The sequence below is a fragment of the Balaenoptera physalus genome (assembly GCF_965194825.1).
Source record: "Balaenoptera physalus genome assembly, chromosome: 2".
Lineage (NCBI taxonomy): Eukaryota > Metazoa > Chordata > Mammalia > Artiodactyla > Balaenopteridae > Balaenoptera > Balaenoptera physalus.
In genome coordinates, this window is record NC_138883.1 from 5,653,898 (window position 1) to 5,668,853 (window position 14,956).

Sequence of the window (14,956 nt, forward strand, 5' to 3'; positions counted from 1 at the left end):
GCCCTGAGGGGCAGGGGAGAGGGAGGCGGGGAGACCAGGACAGACCCTCCTAGGTTGTGAAACCTCCAGGGGTTGGGGGCAATTTGAAGGGAGGACACCAAACAATTGTTCCTTGAGGGCAGGACCAGATCTTAAACTGCTCTGGCCACAGTCTGGGGCAGGCATGGGACAACCTCAGGGTACATTTGTCAGTGTGAACCTGTCCAACTAAGCTAGGGAGAGAAGTGGGCATTAATATTCTCTGGTGCATGGGTCAATAGCAGTGACCTCTGGCTCTGTCCCATCGCCACCTCATCTGAGCCTCCCGGCTCTCGTGTGAGCATCAGGGAACGATGAAGACTGTACACTGATGCTCCCAGGGGAAGCCCTCTGCCTGAACAGGCAGCATTGCAAGCCCCCAGCAGAGGGAGCTGCCTGGAAGCATGTGGCCAACCACCTGGCCCTTCACTGGGAAGGTGTGGACAAATGCTAGCCACTGTGGTAGCTATTGGCCACATGGCTTCCATACAGGAAGTGGTTTCCTAGGAGGAATCATTGAGGGAGATGCAGGCACAAGAGATGGCTCTGAAGTGGCTGCCCTCACTTGAGTGGCCTGGCAGGGCACGGGCACAGTAACCCAAGGAAAGAGAAAGATCAGGCTCCTTGCTTCAGAGCTAACTCCCCCTCTGAATAAGGGACCCAGTCACGTAGCCAACTTGGAGATCATTTGGAAAGGAGTTGTTGACTGAAGAAAAATGTACAACCTAAAAGCTGGGAGTTATGTTTTATTTGGGGACATTGCTGAGGACTATAGCCTGGGAGACAGCCTCTCAGATAGCTCGGGAACTGTTCCAAAGAGGTCAGGGTGGAGCCAGGATACATTTATAGGAGTTTTTGCTGAAAATAAAAAACATGTAGTCAAACATCAAAAGATTGATTACTGCTAATCACAAAAACCAGACATCTCAAGTTAATGATTTTAGTGCTGAAGATGTAAGAGTCTGGGCTCATTGAAATTATTCCTTAGACATGCTTCTTAACTATCAGGGCCAGTATCCAGTTTTTCTCCATCTTGAATTCCCCTCAGGGCACATCGTAGGGGGTGGCTACAGTGGCTGATGGCTTGATGGCGGGCAACATTCATCGTTTACCAGGATGGCAGGCAACATTTTTTTGTCCGTAGTGTCAGGGGTGCCTTATGGGGTAGTTGTGAGGATTAAATGATTCTGCATACCTGAGGCATCTGGCATATAGTAAGTGATCAATAAAGGCTAGTTTTTAGCAGCGGGACCAGAGGACAGATGCTCCCACAAGAAAATGTGGGTTCTACATGTTAGCTGAAGGGGCTCATCTTCCTCCCATTTTGAGGATTTTGAGGATTTGTCCCTGGGTCATTCTCATGCTGGTCCCTCTACCTGACATGCCCCTCCCACCCTGTCTTGCGCAGTTGGCAGCTGCCAATGTGGGTGCCAACAGCCTGCTACTGAGCTTTCTGTCCAGGAACGATACGGAACGTCCTGGGCATGTTTGTTACCTCATTTTTCTTCCAATAATCCTGCTGGTTACTTCTGTTTTCCAATGAGGCTCAGAGAGGTTAAGTGAACTTGCCAAGGTCACACAGTCAAGGCTGGAACCCTAACATCCCAGGCGTTGTCTCCCAGCCAAGCATTTGCAAAGTGTAAACACAGGAATGCCTTGGGGAGCTGAAGGTTGCTCCCTAGCTTGGTTGCCTTCAGTCACTGACTGAAGCTGTCAGGGCTGCCAGGGACAGTGGGCCTTTCCTGTCATCAGAGGAGAAAGGTGGCCACCTAGGGCCCAGTCCAGCTGAGGCTTGCCAGAGGGATGCAGGTGAACAGGGAACAAGTGAGGCCCAGCCAGAGACCTGGAGTGTTGTTACCTGAGGCTGACACCACGGATGCAGTTCTGGATGCTGGGCCACACCTGGGACATCCCTGCAGCGGTGGCTCCACGGGCTCCAGAACTAAGCTGTGTGGCGCTGGGCAGAGGCAGTCCCTCTCTGGGCAGGTTCTGAGAGATCACTCTAGCTGCTGACTGGAGGCCAGATTAGAGGCAGTGAGGGCAGAGGCCTATAGAGAGCAGGGGGAGCCTTGGCCCAGACTAGCCTCCATCCCCGGAGACTTTAGAGGACTCAGAGGCAGGATCAAAGTCCCTGGGGACAGAGTCACTTGTGACTGCTCCCTTGGCTTGCCGAGGCTGGTGGTGGAGTGAAAGGAGCACTGCACAGGGAGTCTGCGCCTAACCCTGCCCCCCCCCCCCGGGCCTGTGTCCCCATCTGCACAATGACGGGGCCCAACGAGGGGGACGCTGAATTCAGTGCTCTCGAGGTAGCACAGCGTGACAGCCCACAGCTGAGGCTCCAGAGCCAGGCTGCCTGGTTTCTAATGTTGGCTGTGTGACATTTGACAAGTAACTAAGGCCCTCTGGGCCTCAGCTTCCACATCTGTAAAATGGGTGGGATGGTGACCCTAGCACCTACCTCGTAGAGTTAATACAAGGATTAAAGAGTGACTAATATGTAAAGCCTTTAGAACGGTGCCTGGCACAGTAAGTGCTCAGCCAATGTCAGCCACCTGCCCTTATTATTACTAGTAAAAGAGCAGTGTGTCTCTGTGAGCCTCCTCGTCAGGAGTCAGGCTGCAGCCTCAGCCTTATCTGGAGCCTGAGGGGTGACGGGACGGGGAGCACCTTCCTGCAACACTGACGGGCCAAGGCCAGCACTGCCCAGAGGGGTGATGGGGCCTGGGGCCTCCCCCACTTGCCCCAACAAACAAGTGACACTCAGGGCCCAGCGGAGGGCTGGGCCACTCCCCCTTGACACTTGGGGAAAGTGCCACGGGCCCCACATGGTGGCCCCAGGCTGTGGGTGCTGAGGTGCAGTGGGAGGTGCCCACCTCCCAGGCCCCGCCTTGTGGCGTCATGTCCTCCAGGCCTTGAACTGAGGAAGGGGGCTCCACAGGGTGGGGAGGGGCAGGGAAGAGCACAGAGGAGACCTAGGAAGAGGAGGCAGAGGCTGCTGAAAGCCATACCCCACCTCCAAGCCAGAGGGGCCAACAGCCCTAGTCCTTCCGCTGAGCAGGGCCATGGTGCTGCCCTGCTCTGAGGGCCCCGAGGGCCACCCCGCCTTCCCTGGGCTCTAGTCTTAGCTCGGCCCCATCTGACCAAAGGCCTGGGACACTCAGCCTCCCGGGTTCATTTCCCCATCAGCACAGTGAGGAGTTTGGCCTGGATGGTCACCGCGGGCCCTCCCAGCTCCTAACACTTCAGGATGTCCCAGCGACCTGCGAAGATGCCCGGCCAACCACCCCTGGGCAGTGGGAGGCGGCACAGCCACCTGCTTGGCAGAAGGGGCCCACGGGGGTCTCCATCAGCTATTTCCCAGCAAGGCTGGCAGCCTACAGCAGGCAGGGGCCCTGAGCCATGCTGAGACTTTCTGCGGATATAGCCAGGGGTTTCAGTGGTTATATACCTGGCGGGTGCTAGGGCTAGCCAGCTCGTGTTCAAATTTGGCTTCCCCCTCCCTGGCTGGGTGATCTCAACTAAGATATTTAAGCTCTGTGCACCTCAGTTTCCTCATCTGTAAAAGGGGAGGAAGAGGGCTGTTGTGGGGATTGAATGACTTCAGGTATGCTGCACCGTTCTTAAAGACGGTGCCCAGCACACAGGCCACACTCAGTGGCAGGGTTAATTGTGGTTTCCACGTGGGGCTCGGCAGGGTTAGAGGAGCCACAAGGGTCTGGGTCCCTCGCCCACCCCACTTAGGGCAGAGGTAGGGGGGAGTTCGAGAGGGCGACCCTAAAGCTTTTTTCTGCAGCCTCATACTCCACACTCAGCTTCAGCGAGCAGCTGGGAGACCCCGACAGGCTTCTGCCTGCACCATTTCCTCTGCCAGGCACACCACCCCTAGTGCCAGCTCAGCTCCCAGGACAACACCCAGGTTGGGATGGGATGCCCCACCCAGAGCCCTCCCCCACTCCCCCGACACGGGCCATATCCGGTCCTCACTGCCCGGTGACCATCTATCTGCTTCCCCTCCCTGGCCCCCATCAGAGGCTGAGCCCAGCCATACTTGATGCCCCTTGACCGGCCTGGCATGAGCCAAGGCTGAGGCCCTTAGTGGGCAAAGGAACTTCCACCTGTGAGCAGGACAGAGGCTGCAGGCCCAGCCCCCTTCTCCCACCCCCTCCCTCAGCTTCCAGGCAGGTGTGAGTCAGAGAAAAGAGGCAGGAAGGGGGTTTGTAAACAGTCACGCTGTTGGCACGGCACTGGGTGACAGAGCATCACTGGTCTCACTGGGTCCATAGCCCAGTCGGCCCCCGGGGTTGGGCTGAGGAGGCAGAGGGTTCCCTGGGATTTCACTGAGCAGGGTGGGTGGGGAATGGAGATGGCAGAGGTGGCCCTGGCACAGGCTTGAAAGTGGAGAAGTCTGAAGCCTCACCAGCGACCGCGGTGCTTGGCGTGGCTGGGTCCGGCGTGATGTTGGGGCCCGGAAGGCTCCTCCCGGAAGCCATCGAGTGCCCCCTGCCAGCCCACCCCGGCACTCGCTTCCTCCTAGGCAGCCTGACCCTCGCTGGGGCAGCCGCAGCCCAGGGGTCACCCTGGACCCATCAGTCTGATGACTTCCCTTGGCCCTACTAGGTGCCTTCGTGTTCTCTTCAGCAACTCTGACTGCCAGGCCACGGGTCCACGCCCTCTGGGCCACGTTCCTCCAGCCATGCTCCAGCTGGTCTGGGGCCTTCCACTCCCCACCGTGGGCAGGGCAGGCCCGGTCCCCGCCCTCCACCCACCGGCTGTGCCTCTGTTAGTGCAGCGAGGTCATGTCCGCCCTTAAAGGGCAGCTGCCCTCAGTGCTCAGGGTTCTACCAGGCTGTGTTCCTGCTGCTGCTTGAGATGCTTGGAGGTAAGCAAAGAACACCTCAGGCTGCAACGACACACCCACGGGGGCCACACGGATCCCAACACGTACTGCGGCTGCGTGTTTCAAAGACACGTGGGCAGGAACACACAAAGAACACGCGTGCACTGCTCGCACCGCATACGCATCCACAGGACAGCATTACAGACGGGCCACCCCTAGGCCACCCGCCACGTTCCCCTCCACCCTCGGACTCGGGCGCACGCACCAGGCGCGCACACGGTGGACGGGCTCCGGACGCACGATGGACAGCCAGGCCGGCCAGACAGACAGACGATGCTCGCCTACAGATGGGGGTCCTCGCGGCTGCACACGACGCCGGCGTCCTCCTGGTGGTCGCAGTTGTGGGAACCCAGGCCGGCGTGCGCGCACTCCAGCAGGTTGCGTTCACTGCCTGTGCAGCGCACGTCGTCCAGCAGGATGGGCAGCGTGTGACCCTCGCCGAACTCGGCACGCTTGGCGGCCCGCACGGCGTACGCGAAGCCCAGCTGGCGGCACACGACGGCAGCGCCCTTGGTGTCCCAGGCGTCATCGCACACGGTGCCCCAGCGTCCGCCCGCGAACACCTCCACGCGCCCGCGGCCTGGACTCAGGCCCGCGGGCCGCACCAGGCGCACGGCGCCGTTCGAGGGCTCGGGGACCTTGGTGCCCAGCCGTCCCCGCCGCCGCCCGCCGCCCCGACGGCGCCCGGGCCGCGGGGTGGGTCGTGACGGCCGCAGGGTGGGCGCGAGCGGAGCGGCCGTGGGGCGCGGGGTGCTCTCCGTCGTCCGGATGAACTCTGCGCAGAGGAAGAGGCTGTGTTCGGAAGGACCCCGGCCGCCCCAGCCCAGCCCACGCGACCCCACCCCACCCCGGCTCTTCACCCCAGAATGCAGACCCCAGGGAAAGACGTCCTCGTTCTGCCCTCTACTCAGACCCTGAGGGTGAGGTGCCCCAAGCGTGCTTCTTGGGTCACCCTGGCCCCACAAGATGCCCACCTGGAGCTGAATGCCAGGTGCTTCTGCAGCCCTTCTGCACACCCTTGCTGGCAGCTGCTTCGTGCCTCTGCTGCTGGGCCTCTCCCCACCCCCATCCCTCCTCCCCTTCTGGGAGTCCCCTGTCTGGCAGCGGAAGGACCCTCACACTGAATTCCTGAGCGCAGTGGCCGGGAAGGAGTGTCTGGGAGAGCTTCTCTGAGCAAATGACGCTTTCTGGCTGCAATCTCTGGTTTAAGGGTGAGGAAGCTGAGGACAGCTGATGGTGGGGGGGACGGGGGGGTGGAAACTGCAGTGGGTGGAGGGCAGGCCCGCAGGATGGGAACCAGCCTGCCCGGGGCCCCTCTGCTCAGGTGAAGCCCTCCCCTCCAGGCTCCCAAGGCTGCTGGTCCCCCTGCCCATCACAGGGGGGCTGGTTAGGAGCTCTCTAGGTGCGGGGCTGTGGTCCACACTGACCCCCGCCCATTGACCCCTCCACGGGGACCTGGACTCATTAGGTGTCGGGGAGCTGCGGTGGGTGATTCCCTCTGTCCCTGTAGGACGTGGCCCTCACGCTTGGCCCAGGTCAGCCATAGGGCTAAACGTCACTCCACATCAGACACTCTGCCAGGCACTGCCTCCCTCAGGGGAGGTGGAAACCCCAAACTGCTCGGTTACTATGGGCAGGGATCCCGGGGCCACCGGCCAGTCTCACTTGGAAAACCACTGAGATGCGGGCTGAGAAAGGGCCTGGATACAAGACCAGGTGCAGGCTGGGGCCGAACATGGGCCAGACGCTCCCCCAACCTGCACCCTGGCCCCCACTCCACCCGCAGGGAAGGACTTCCAGCTCCCAGGGCTCTTGCTTCTCCGGCTGCCTTCACTGCCTAGGCTGCCCTTCCCCGACCTCTGCAATGCACTTTCCTCTCCATCCAGGCTCAACCCTCAGCCTCCAGGACCTTCCCAACCCGCCCCCTCCACCCCCAGCTCTGCACTGCTCTGGGTCCCCATGGCGCCCAGCACAACTTCTGTCACGGGGCCTGGGACACTAAATGACCCCTCTGTCTGCCCCAGCCAGGACCGGGCCTGGTCTGACTTCTTCTGTGGCCCCAGCATCCAGCACAGAGCGGGTAACTAACAGAAATGCAGAAACTGCTGAATGAGTGAATGGAAAACTCTGCCAAGGCCCCAAACCAACTGCAGCTGGAAGCAAATTCCCCAAACACCCAGCTTCCCCAGCCTTCCTCTTCCTGGCGGGGCACCCCTTCCTCAGGGCCGGGTACCCCCCCCACCCAACCTCCCCCTCTTCCTGCCCCCCACCCCAGTCTGCCAGCTGGAGCCCTGCTGGGCACACTCAGCCCACTGAAGTATTTCCTTTGGCCCACGGGGCGGTTTTGAAAATTGTGAACTAGTTGCCAGTATTTTCAAATCGGGAGAGTATACAATAACAACCCAAGAAGGCAGGGACCATATCTGCTTGCTCAGCATTACAGCCCCAGTATGAAGCACATATATGTGGTGGATGGATGGATGGATGGATGGATGGATGGATGGATGGGTGGATGGTCTGCTTGTCTTGAGAACTGGAAGATCTGACAACACTGGCTCTCTCTCTGTTCCCACCTAGCTTGGACCCAGTGGAACAGCCCTCTCATCGGGCCATACCCTCTTCAGATGGCCCCAGATCCCATGGGTGGTCATTGTGGCTTTGCCTGGCCCTCGGCTCATGAGGATTTGTACCCCTCTCTCCCCACCAAGCTCGTCAAAACAGAACCATCGTAGAGCAGACACAGCCCAAACGCTCCCCTAGGTGCCCTTGCACCTAGAACAACTCATTCCAATCTTGCTCACATATAGATATACCCTCTTGCTCTGTTCCTCCCGAGAACTCTGAGTGAACCTTGCCTGGGACCAGCTATTTCTCCCTTTGCCATGCTCGTTGTGAGGCCTGCAGCCCCTGGGAGCCACCCACCGTGGCCTGGGTCTGGCAGACACTGCATGAGTGGAAGGGGGTTTAAGCAGTTCCACCCACTCCTAGTATCTCCTGTGTACGGGGCCCAGGGCTGGGCATGGGGGCCAAGGAAGGGCATCCAGGCCCAGCTGGGAGCATCCACATCTGGAAGAGGGGCAGCGGGTGTGGGCTGCAGGAACTCCCACTGTGTCCCCAGCTTGGTGGACACTTACCTTCTTTGGGCACGAAGTGGATGAGGCGGCTCCGGACCTTCACCTGGGAGGGTTGGATCTGACACTTGCCGGGTGGTGCCCGTCTGCCGACACACAAGAGGTCATGAGTCCCACCCTGGGAGCCCGCCCTGACTATGTCCCTCCGACATCACCTGCCCCCTGAAGCCAGGCAGGAAGGGAAAGGGCCGGTGTGCGTTCAGGCCTGGCCACGTGTGGGTGGTAACAACAGTGGCCGCTTCTGGAGCAGTGTCCCTGCTGCTCTACGCCTCCCAGACCCCAAGAGTCCAACCCCGGGACAGGAACCCCCCATAACGGACTGCCAAGTGCCCGCTCAGCCTCTGCCTGAAGAGCAGGAGGGCCGGTGGCCGCTTCTAATTCACAGCATGAAGCGTCCTTGGGATGTGATCAAATGTCACAGTCCTTCTCCCCAGCCTGCCGGTCCAACTCCTGTAACTGTCACCACAGCCCCATTCCTGCACTTTACCCTGGTCCCCATTCCCCACAGCCTCTGAGGAGAGTTTCTCTCTGCCCCTGTGGTTCTGGGATTTCTGGTGATACAGAATCAAAGGGAAAGGTTAAGTCGATCTAAAGGATAAAGTGGGGAGAGAGAGAAAGCCTCGGGGCTGGCAGCAGAGCTGAGGGCTCTGGGGGCCTTGGAGTGCGAGGCTGGAGAGGGCTGGGAGAGAACAGAGCCTGAGAAGGGTTGCCAGGGCTATGAATTGGGTCTCCTTGGACATCTTTGAGGGGCACAAGTAAGGAATGGAATCCCATTTTAATGAGCTTCTGGCCGTTGATCTGTGAGTCTTTGAATGGGACCGACCCTATTCTGGGACCAACCCACGTGGGTCCAAGACTTCAATGGGTCCCAAGAGCATGAGGGGAAAGCCCAAGGGCTGAAGCAGCCACGTGACCTGGGGTGGCTTTCAGACAGCCCTGGCAAAAGAGGGAAACCGAGGAGGGACGTGGGCCATTCCCCCCAGAGGCTGAAACACAGCCCAGCTCACACCCTTCTCCAAGCTGCAGAAAGCGTGGGTTTTCTGGCTGCTTTGAACTCCACATAATAGCCACACGCTTCAGACCGACCCAGCCGGGTTTTGTTCCTTAAGGAAATTACATAAAAATTTTTGTCTTGCCAAAGGGTAGGAGATACACCAAAAAAATGCCACAGTGGTTATGTTTGGGTGGCAACGGATGACCCCACCCTACCCCCTCTGCTTCCCATTTCTTCATTTTCCAAATGTTCTGGAATGGCGCCCCTCTGCAATATGTTGTGGATGCACAAAATTACATGGATTCCAAAAGAGAAAAATGAAAAAAGGGATGAGAAGGGTCACGGAGGGAGGGAGGGAATGGGGGTCTAGCCCGTTGCTGGCTCCTCCCACCCACGAGACCTTGAGCAGAAATCCCTAAGCCTCGGGTTCCCTCTGTTGCACGGGGGCCATGAGCCCAGAAGGCTACTGCACAGACTAAAGGAAACAGTGGGTCTCAGGCAGCATCTGGCATGAATTAGGTGATATTTCCTTAGAGAAGCACTCTTTTTTCAAAAACTGGAAATAACCTAAATGTCCAAGGGATGGATCAGGCAATCATGGTGCAGTGACTCAACAGAAAATTACGCCGCCATCAAAAAGGAGCCTTCTGAGGGTAATGTTGCAACGTGGAAATGTTTATACAAAGTAAGGATAGACCTACAAAGAAAAATGCAAAGTTTGCCTGTGTTGCTCCACAACGACATAAATCCAAAGAGGGCCGAGACCTCGGGGAGAGGAAAGGAGCAAGCGCTTATGTTTTTCTTGATAAATAGTTATGTCAGTAATTAATAGCTTTGTGCTTTCAACAAAAAAGTGGTAAACAAGGAATGTCTGAGAAGCTGTCACAGACTAGAGGAGGCTAACAGGACATGATGACTAAATGCAATGTGGAATTCTGTATGGGATCCCGGAGAAAAGGACACTAGGGAAAAACAAGAGACATTCTTTTGTTTTTAAAGTGTGGAGTTACCTCAATTTAAAAAAAAAAAAAAGTGTGGCATTTAATGAATAGTAATGTACCAATATTGGTTCATTAATTGTGACAAATGTACCATGATAATGTAAGACGTTAATAATAGGGAAAACTGGGTGAGGGGTATATGGGAAACTGTGTACTATCTCTGCAACTTGTCTGTAAATCTAAAACTGTTCTAAACTTTAAAAAAAGAATTTAAAAAAATGTGATGGTGGGGCCCATATTTATGGGCCCCCACTGGTATCTTTGGTGCCCTCCTAGCATGAATAGAACTGGACTTTGAGGCTGGCAGATCGGTTTTGAATCCTAGATCTGCCCCTTACCAGCAGTATGAACTTAGCTAGTCACTTCCACTCTCTGGGCCTCAGTTTTCTCATCTGAAAAATGGGCATATTAACCACAACCACCGTAAGGAGTGGTAGAAAGGGGAAATGAGGTAATGGAGGGGAGGGCTCCTGGCAGACAGTAGGAGCTGAGGCCATGATGGGGGTGGGGTGGGGGGGGACTCACCTGGAGGGGTCGATCATTTTGTAGACAACCCCACGTGCCACTGTGGCACTCGGCACGCCCGTTGACATGAAGTACAGCTCCCCTTGGACAAGAAACGAGGCAAGAAATGAGAACACTGCCTGGAATACCATCCCGGCCAGCCCCACGGCCCCACCTCAGTTCTGAGGTGCACCCCAACCTCAGTGAGCCAGGAGGGGAGATGCTGCAGGTCAGTGTAACTCTCCAGTCCCCAGAACTGGAAACCGAGGCTGAGAAAGGCGTCCAGATGTGCCCAGGGGCCTCTGCAGCACAGCCTCCCGGGCTGCCGGCTGCTCTGCCCGGACCCTCCCAGGCTCTGACCTCTGGACTCTCGTCTCCTCCCTGGTGACCCAGCCCCACCCCTGGTCCCTGCCTGGGTTTCATGCCCAGGACCACACACCTCTGAGCACCAATGGAGGTCCACAGCCCACTGACTGCTTACTGATGACTCAGCTTCCTCATCCCTAAAATGGGCCTGCCTCACAGGGCTGTTGTGAGGATGAAAAGAGCATATAGGAGATGCTCCATCAGTGTTAACTATTATTGCTGTTGTTATTGTCATCGTTGCCCAGGGTCCAGGTCCTGCCAAGTCCTTGGGGACACGGTCTCTCTCCACTGACCAGCAGGCACCTCCCAGGCAAGTAGCAGGGGCAGAAGAGTTCGTGCTTGGGGAGCCTCTAGTGTGAATCCCAGCCCCTGCACTTGGCCCCATGTGAGCTCCAGCAGCTCCGGGACAGCCCCACTCAGAGCCTCTGTTTGTAGAAATGGAATCATGAGCACCTGGCGCCACGGATGCTCTCAGGGAAACTGAGTTCTCTGCTCTCTCCCCACCCCCATCCTGCCCCCTGGCCCTTGTTGCCACAGGTACCCATGCCCAGGAATTAAGCTTCATTATTCTCAGCTTCCAGATGAGAAAACAGAGACTCAGAGAGGTCAAGTGACTTGCCCAAAGTCACGCAACTGGTGAATGGTTAAGCAGACCTGGAACTCAGAAACATCTGCTGTCCCCAAGCCCACACTAATGTAGGAGACGTGGTAGCTGGGAGGCCCAGACACAGGCCACATGTGGCTCAGTGTGATGGTTCAGCCATGCTAATACCTTCCGTCCTTGTAAGAGGCAGCGGAGAGCTCTCCCAAGGATGGGGGCGGGGGTGGTTTCCCCAAGGAGAGGCCAATACAGACAGTGAGAAGGGAGCTTGAAGGAAAGCATGTCCCTGGTGACTGGTGCAGTCAGGGAGGGCTGCATGAGGGAGGTGTTTGAGAATCAAGGCCCAGGAAACCTGGGGAATTCTGGAAGGGGAAGACACTTGACAGGTGACCTGTGCAACTGGGGTAGACCAGCTGTGGTGGGGAGCTGGGGGCTGGGGAGGGCAGGATGCTGAGTGGTCAATGGCCCCTGACCTCCCTCCAGGAGCACCAGCCCTGCCTTGGCGGGCGGTGGGAGCGGGGTCGGGGGGCAAGTTGGTGGGGGGAGGAATAGGTCCACAAGGTGTGATGCACCCCGTGGGAGGGAGCAGGGCCCCTGGCAAGCAGGTCCCTGCTGGAGAGTCCATAGGCACAGCTATGAATTTGCATGTGGCTTTGAGCCTTAATTCCCTTTCTGGGCTTCTTTCTGGAGAGAAGCCCTTGGGAGCGGCCACTGTCTCCTCCCTGGCTGTGCAGCCCTCCTTGACCCTATGCGCCAGGCGCTGGAGCACCTCGGAGCTCCCCGCACATGCTGCTCCCTTGACCTGGATGCCCTTCTCCATTGTCTGCCTTTGCCTGACCAAGCTTGAGCTTGAGGTCCTGCTCTGGGAGGCCTCCAGGGGCCAGGCCATGTCCAGTGCCCCCCACCCCACAACCAGGCAGGAAAAGTCAGCCTCAGTTTCCCCATCTGTAAAGTGACAGCATTGGACCGGGCGCACCCCAAGGCCCCATCCAGCCTTAATCTGGGGGAAGCTCCCAACCCCGTGCACGGGCAGGGAGCCCCCATGGCACTGCTAAGCCCTGCCCAGGGCCACACTACCCTCCTGGTGTCTGCGGTATGGACTGTCCCTGGAGGACACTGGGCCAGCAGAGGTCCTTGTTTTGCAATTTGCACGTGTCAGAAGATCAAGCAGAGAGGCAGAGGCCAGAGGGAGCTGGGAGAGGTTTGCTGGCATCAGCCCCCCAGGTCTCTGTGCCTTCCGGGGCCACCTGCCCAACTCACCAACATGCTATCCCTGGGCTGTCTGTCTTTGAGGGGCCTCCTCCTGGCTGTCCATCCCTTGGTGTCACTCAGAGGGCTGAGGAAGGGCCCCCTGGGAACTGCGCTTTCCAGGCCCTCCTCTGGGTCTGGGCTCTGGAGGGGGAGGAGGGTGGGGGGAGGGCATCCCCCCCTTCCAAAACATGTTAACCCCCTAACGACCAAAAGAAATGGCTTTCAAGGGCCCAGTGGGCTCAGGGAGGGTGGTGGGGTCTGAGGCTGCCCTTTTGAAAATTTAGACTCTGACGGGTATCGGTTCAACAAAGGTTTCCCAGACTCAGGCCTGGGGGCTCTGGGCACTGGGCCCTGCAGGGGACACCTCTCGAGAGGCCCCTGGGAAGGCGTTGCCTAGTAACCTGGCCAAGCATCCACCAGGCCCCACTGGGGGCCCCTCAGCTTTTGTCCAGAGACAATCCGGGGCCAAGGACAAAGGCGGGATCCAGCCTCCATGGTCCTTCTTCCTCTCCCCTCCCCCTCTGTTCCTTGCATTGAAAACACGAGTGCCTGAATGGGGGACCCACTAACAGGCAAGAAAGCGGTGCCCACCACTTTCTGAAGACAATGCGGCTTCATTTATAGGCCCCGATACATTTGCCATCAGGAACCCAGGGAGCTGGAGGTCCCCAGGGAGGCACTCTCCCGCCACCTGCCTGCATTTCCACCATCGCAGATCCTTTCCTGGTCCCATAACTGCCCTGGACTCTTACCTGTGGGGTCACGCTATCCCTCCTAGCAACCCTGCCCAGGGTGAGAGCTGGGGAAAGGGAAGGACGGGGACCACTGCTCCCATCTTCCAGATAAGGAAATGGAAGGTCAGATGAGTGGGAACTGACACCGAAGCAAGGCTCAAGGCCTCTGAACACGTCACTCTCCAGCCAGAAGGTGATTTCAGGCCTGAGATGCCAGCCCTCGAATCCCAGGCCAGAAGGACCCATGGGGTGGGGCACAGTCCCAGGCATGGGCAGCCTGGATGGAGAGGCCTCAGGAGCGCTCACCGGCCTCGTCCTCTGCGAAGGAGATGATGTGCGGATAGTAGTTGTTGATGAGGCCCGGGAACGCACAGGTCTGGCCACGGCCCATGCAGATCTCATTGTACCGCCACTGGCCTGTCCCCAGGTTCTCTCGGAGGGACATCAGACGCCTGCAAAGGAGGATGGGCTGTGGGGTCATGCCTGGCCGGGTGCCCGAGGGAACACCACCCTCCAGTCCATCCATCCAATCATCTATTATCCATGCAACCAGGACCATACATAACTTGCAGGGTCCAGTGCAAAGTGAGCACTCAGGGCCCCTTGTTCAAAAAGTACTAAAAATTTCAAGACAGTAACAGCAGAGCATTAAACCAAGCATGGGCGCTTCTGAGACGGAGCCCCGTGTAAGCGCACAGGCTGCACAGCCATGAAGCCGGACTCACGTGCAGTCTTTACTGAACACCTGCTACGTACCAGGAGAAGCACAGGGGTGAACAAGACCAGCTTGGTTCCTGCCCCCTCAGCTCAACCCCACCTGCTGACCAGCAGGAGGCAGTCAGGAGCTGACTTCCAGTTCAGAAGCCTCCAAGGCTGGTGCCCAGGAGTTTCCACATACTTTGGAGCTGCCTCCACTTCGGAGCATGAAATGGAGAATTTGACATCTTCAGAAAATGTTGATCTTGTCCCTTACTCCCTTCTATGCCTGTCAATCACCTATTGATACTTTCAGGCCCTGCTCGGTCATCCCCTCCTCTGGGAAGCCCTCCTGACTGCCCCTGTGCTGGGCTTCCCCAGCACTGCTCACAGGCTCTCTGAGGCCGGACTCGAGTGGACCGAGTGTGGGTCTGTCTCCCTGACTTGGGTACGAGGTACTCTTCAACTCTGTTGCTTTGGCCCTGGCACGAAGCCTGACCCAGCAGAAGAGTTTGGGAAGTGTTGGCAAAATTCATTGAATTTCTGTGTTCAGGTGGCTTGGGCACTCCTGGGGGACGGCAGAAGGGAAAAAGGAGAATCGGGGTAAAAAAAAGGGGCTTCATCTAGACCCATTTTCCAGATGGGATAACTGAGTCCCAGAGGGAGACCCTAAGCTGGGAGAAGGACCCAGCAACCAGAGGCCCAGGTCAGGGTTCTCTGTCAGCTCCAGCTGTAGATGCACTGGCCACAAAGCCACCCTAGG

The 14,956-nt window shown here is 57.9% G+C and overlaps 1 protein-coding gene across 3 annotated transcripts in view; it reads right to left on the minus strand.

The window, feature by feature from the left end:
- Positions 1–746: 746 nt before the first annotated feature.
- Positions 747–14,956, minus strand: part of HHIPL1 (HHIP like 1) — a 29,117-nt gene continuing 14,907 nt past the window's right edge. The window contains exons 6-11 of one of the 3 annotated variants that reach the window (XR_014260751.1): positions 13,804–13,949; positions 10,567–10,648; positions 8,050–8,132; positions 5,121–5,690; positions 1,877–2,031; positions 747–876 (exon numbers count right to left, since the gene is read on the minus strand). Coding sequence is in view for 1 of the 3 variants with exons in the window: in XM_082450287.1 (XP_082306413.1) it covers positions 5,197–5,690; positions 8,050–8,132; positions 10,567–10,648; positions 13,804–13,949 (805 nt within the window). In the remaining 2 variants the exon portion in view is untranslated. Of the gene's footprint in view, positions 877–1,876; positions 2,032–4,228; positions 5,691–8,049; positions 8,133–10,566; positions 10,649–13,803; positions 13,950–14,956 lie in introns of those variants that run through there. The other 2 variants (XR_014260750.1, XM_082450287.1) reach the window with 2 other exon arrangements.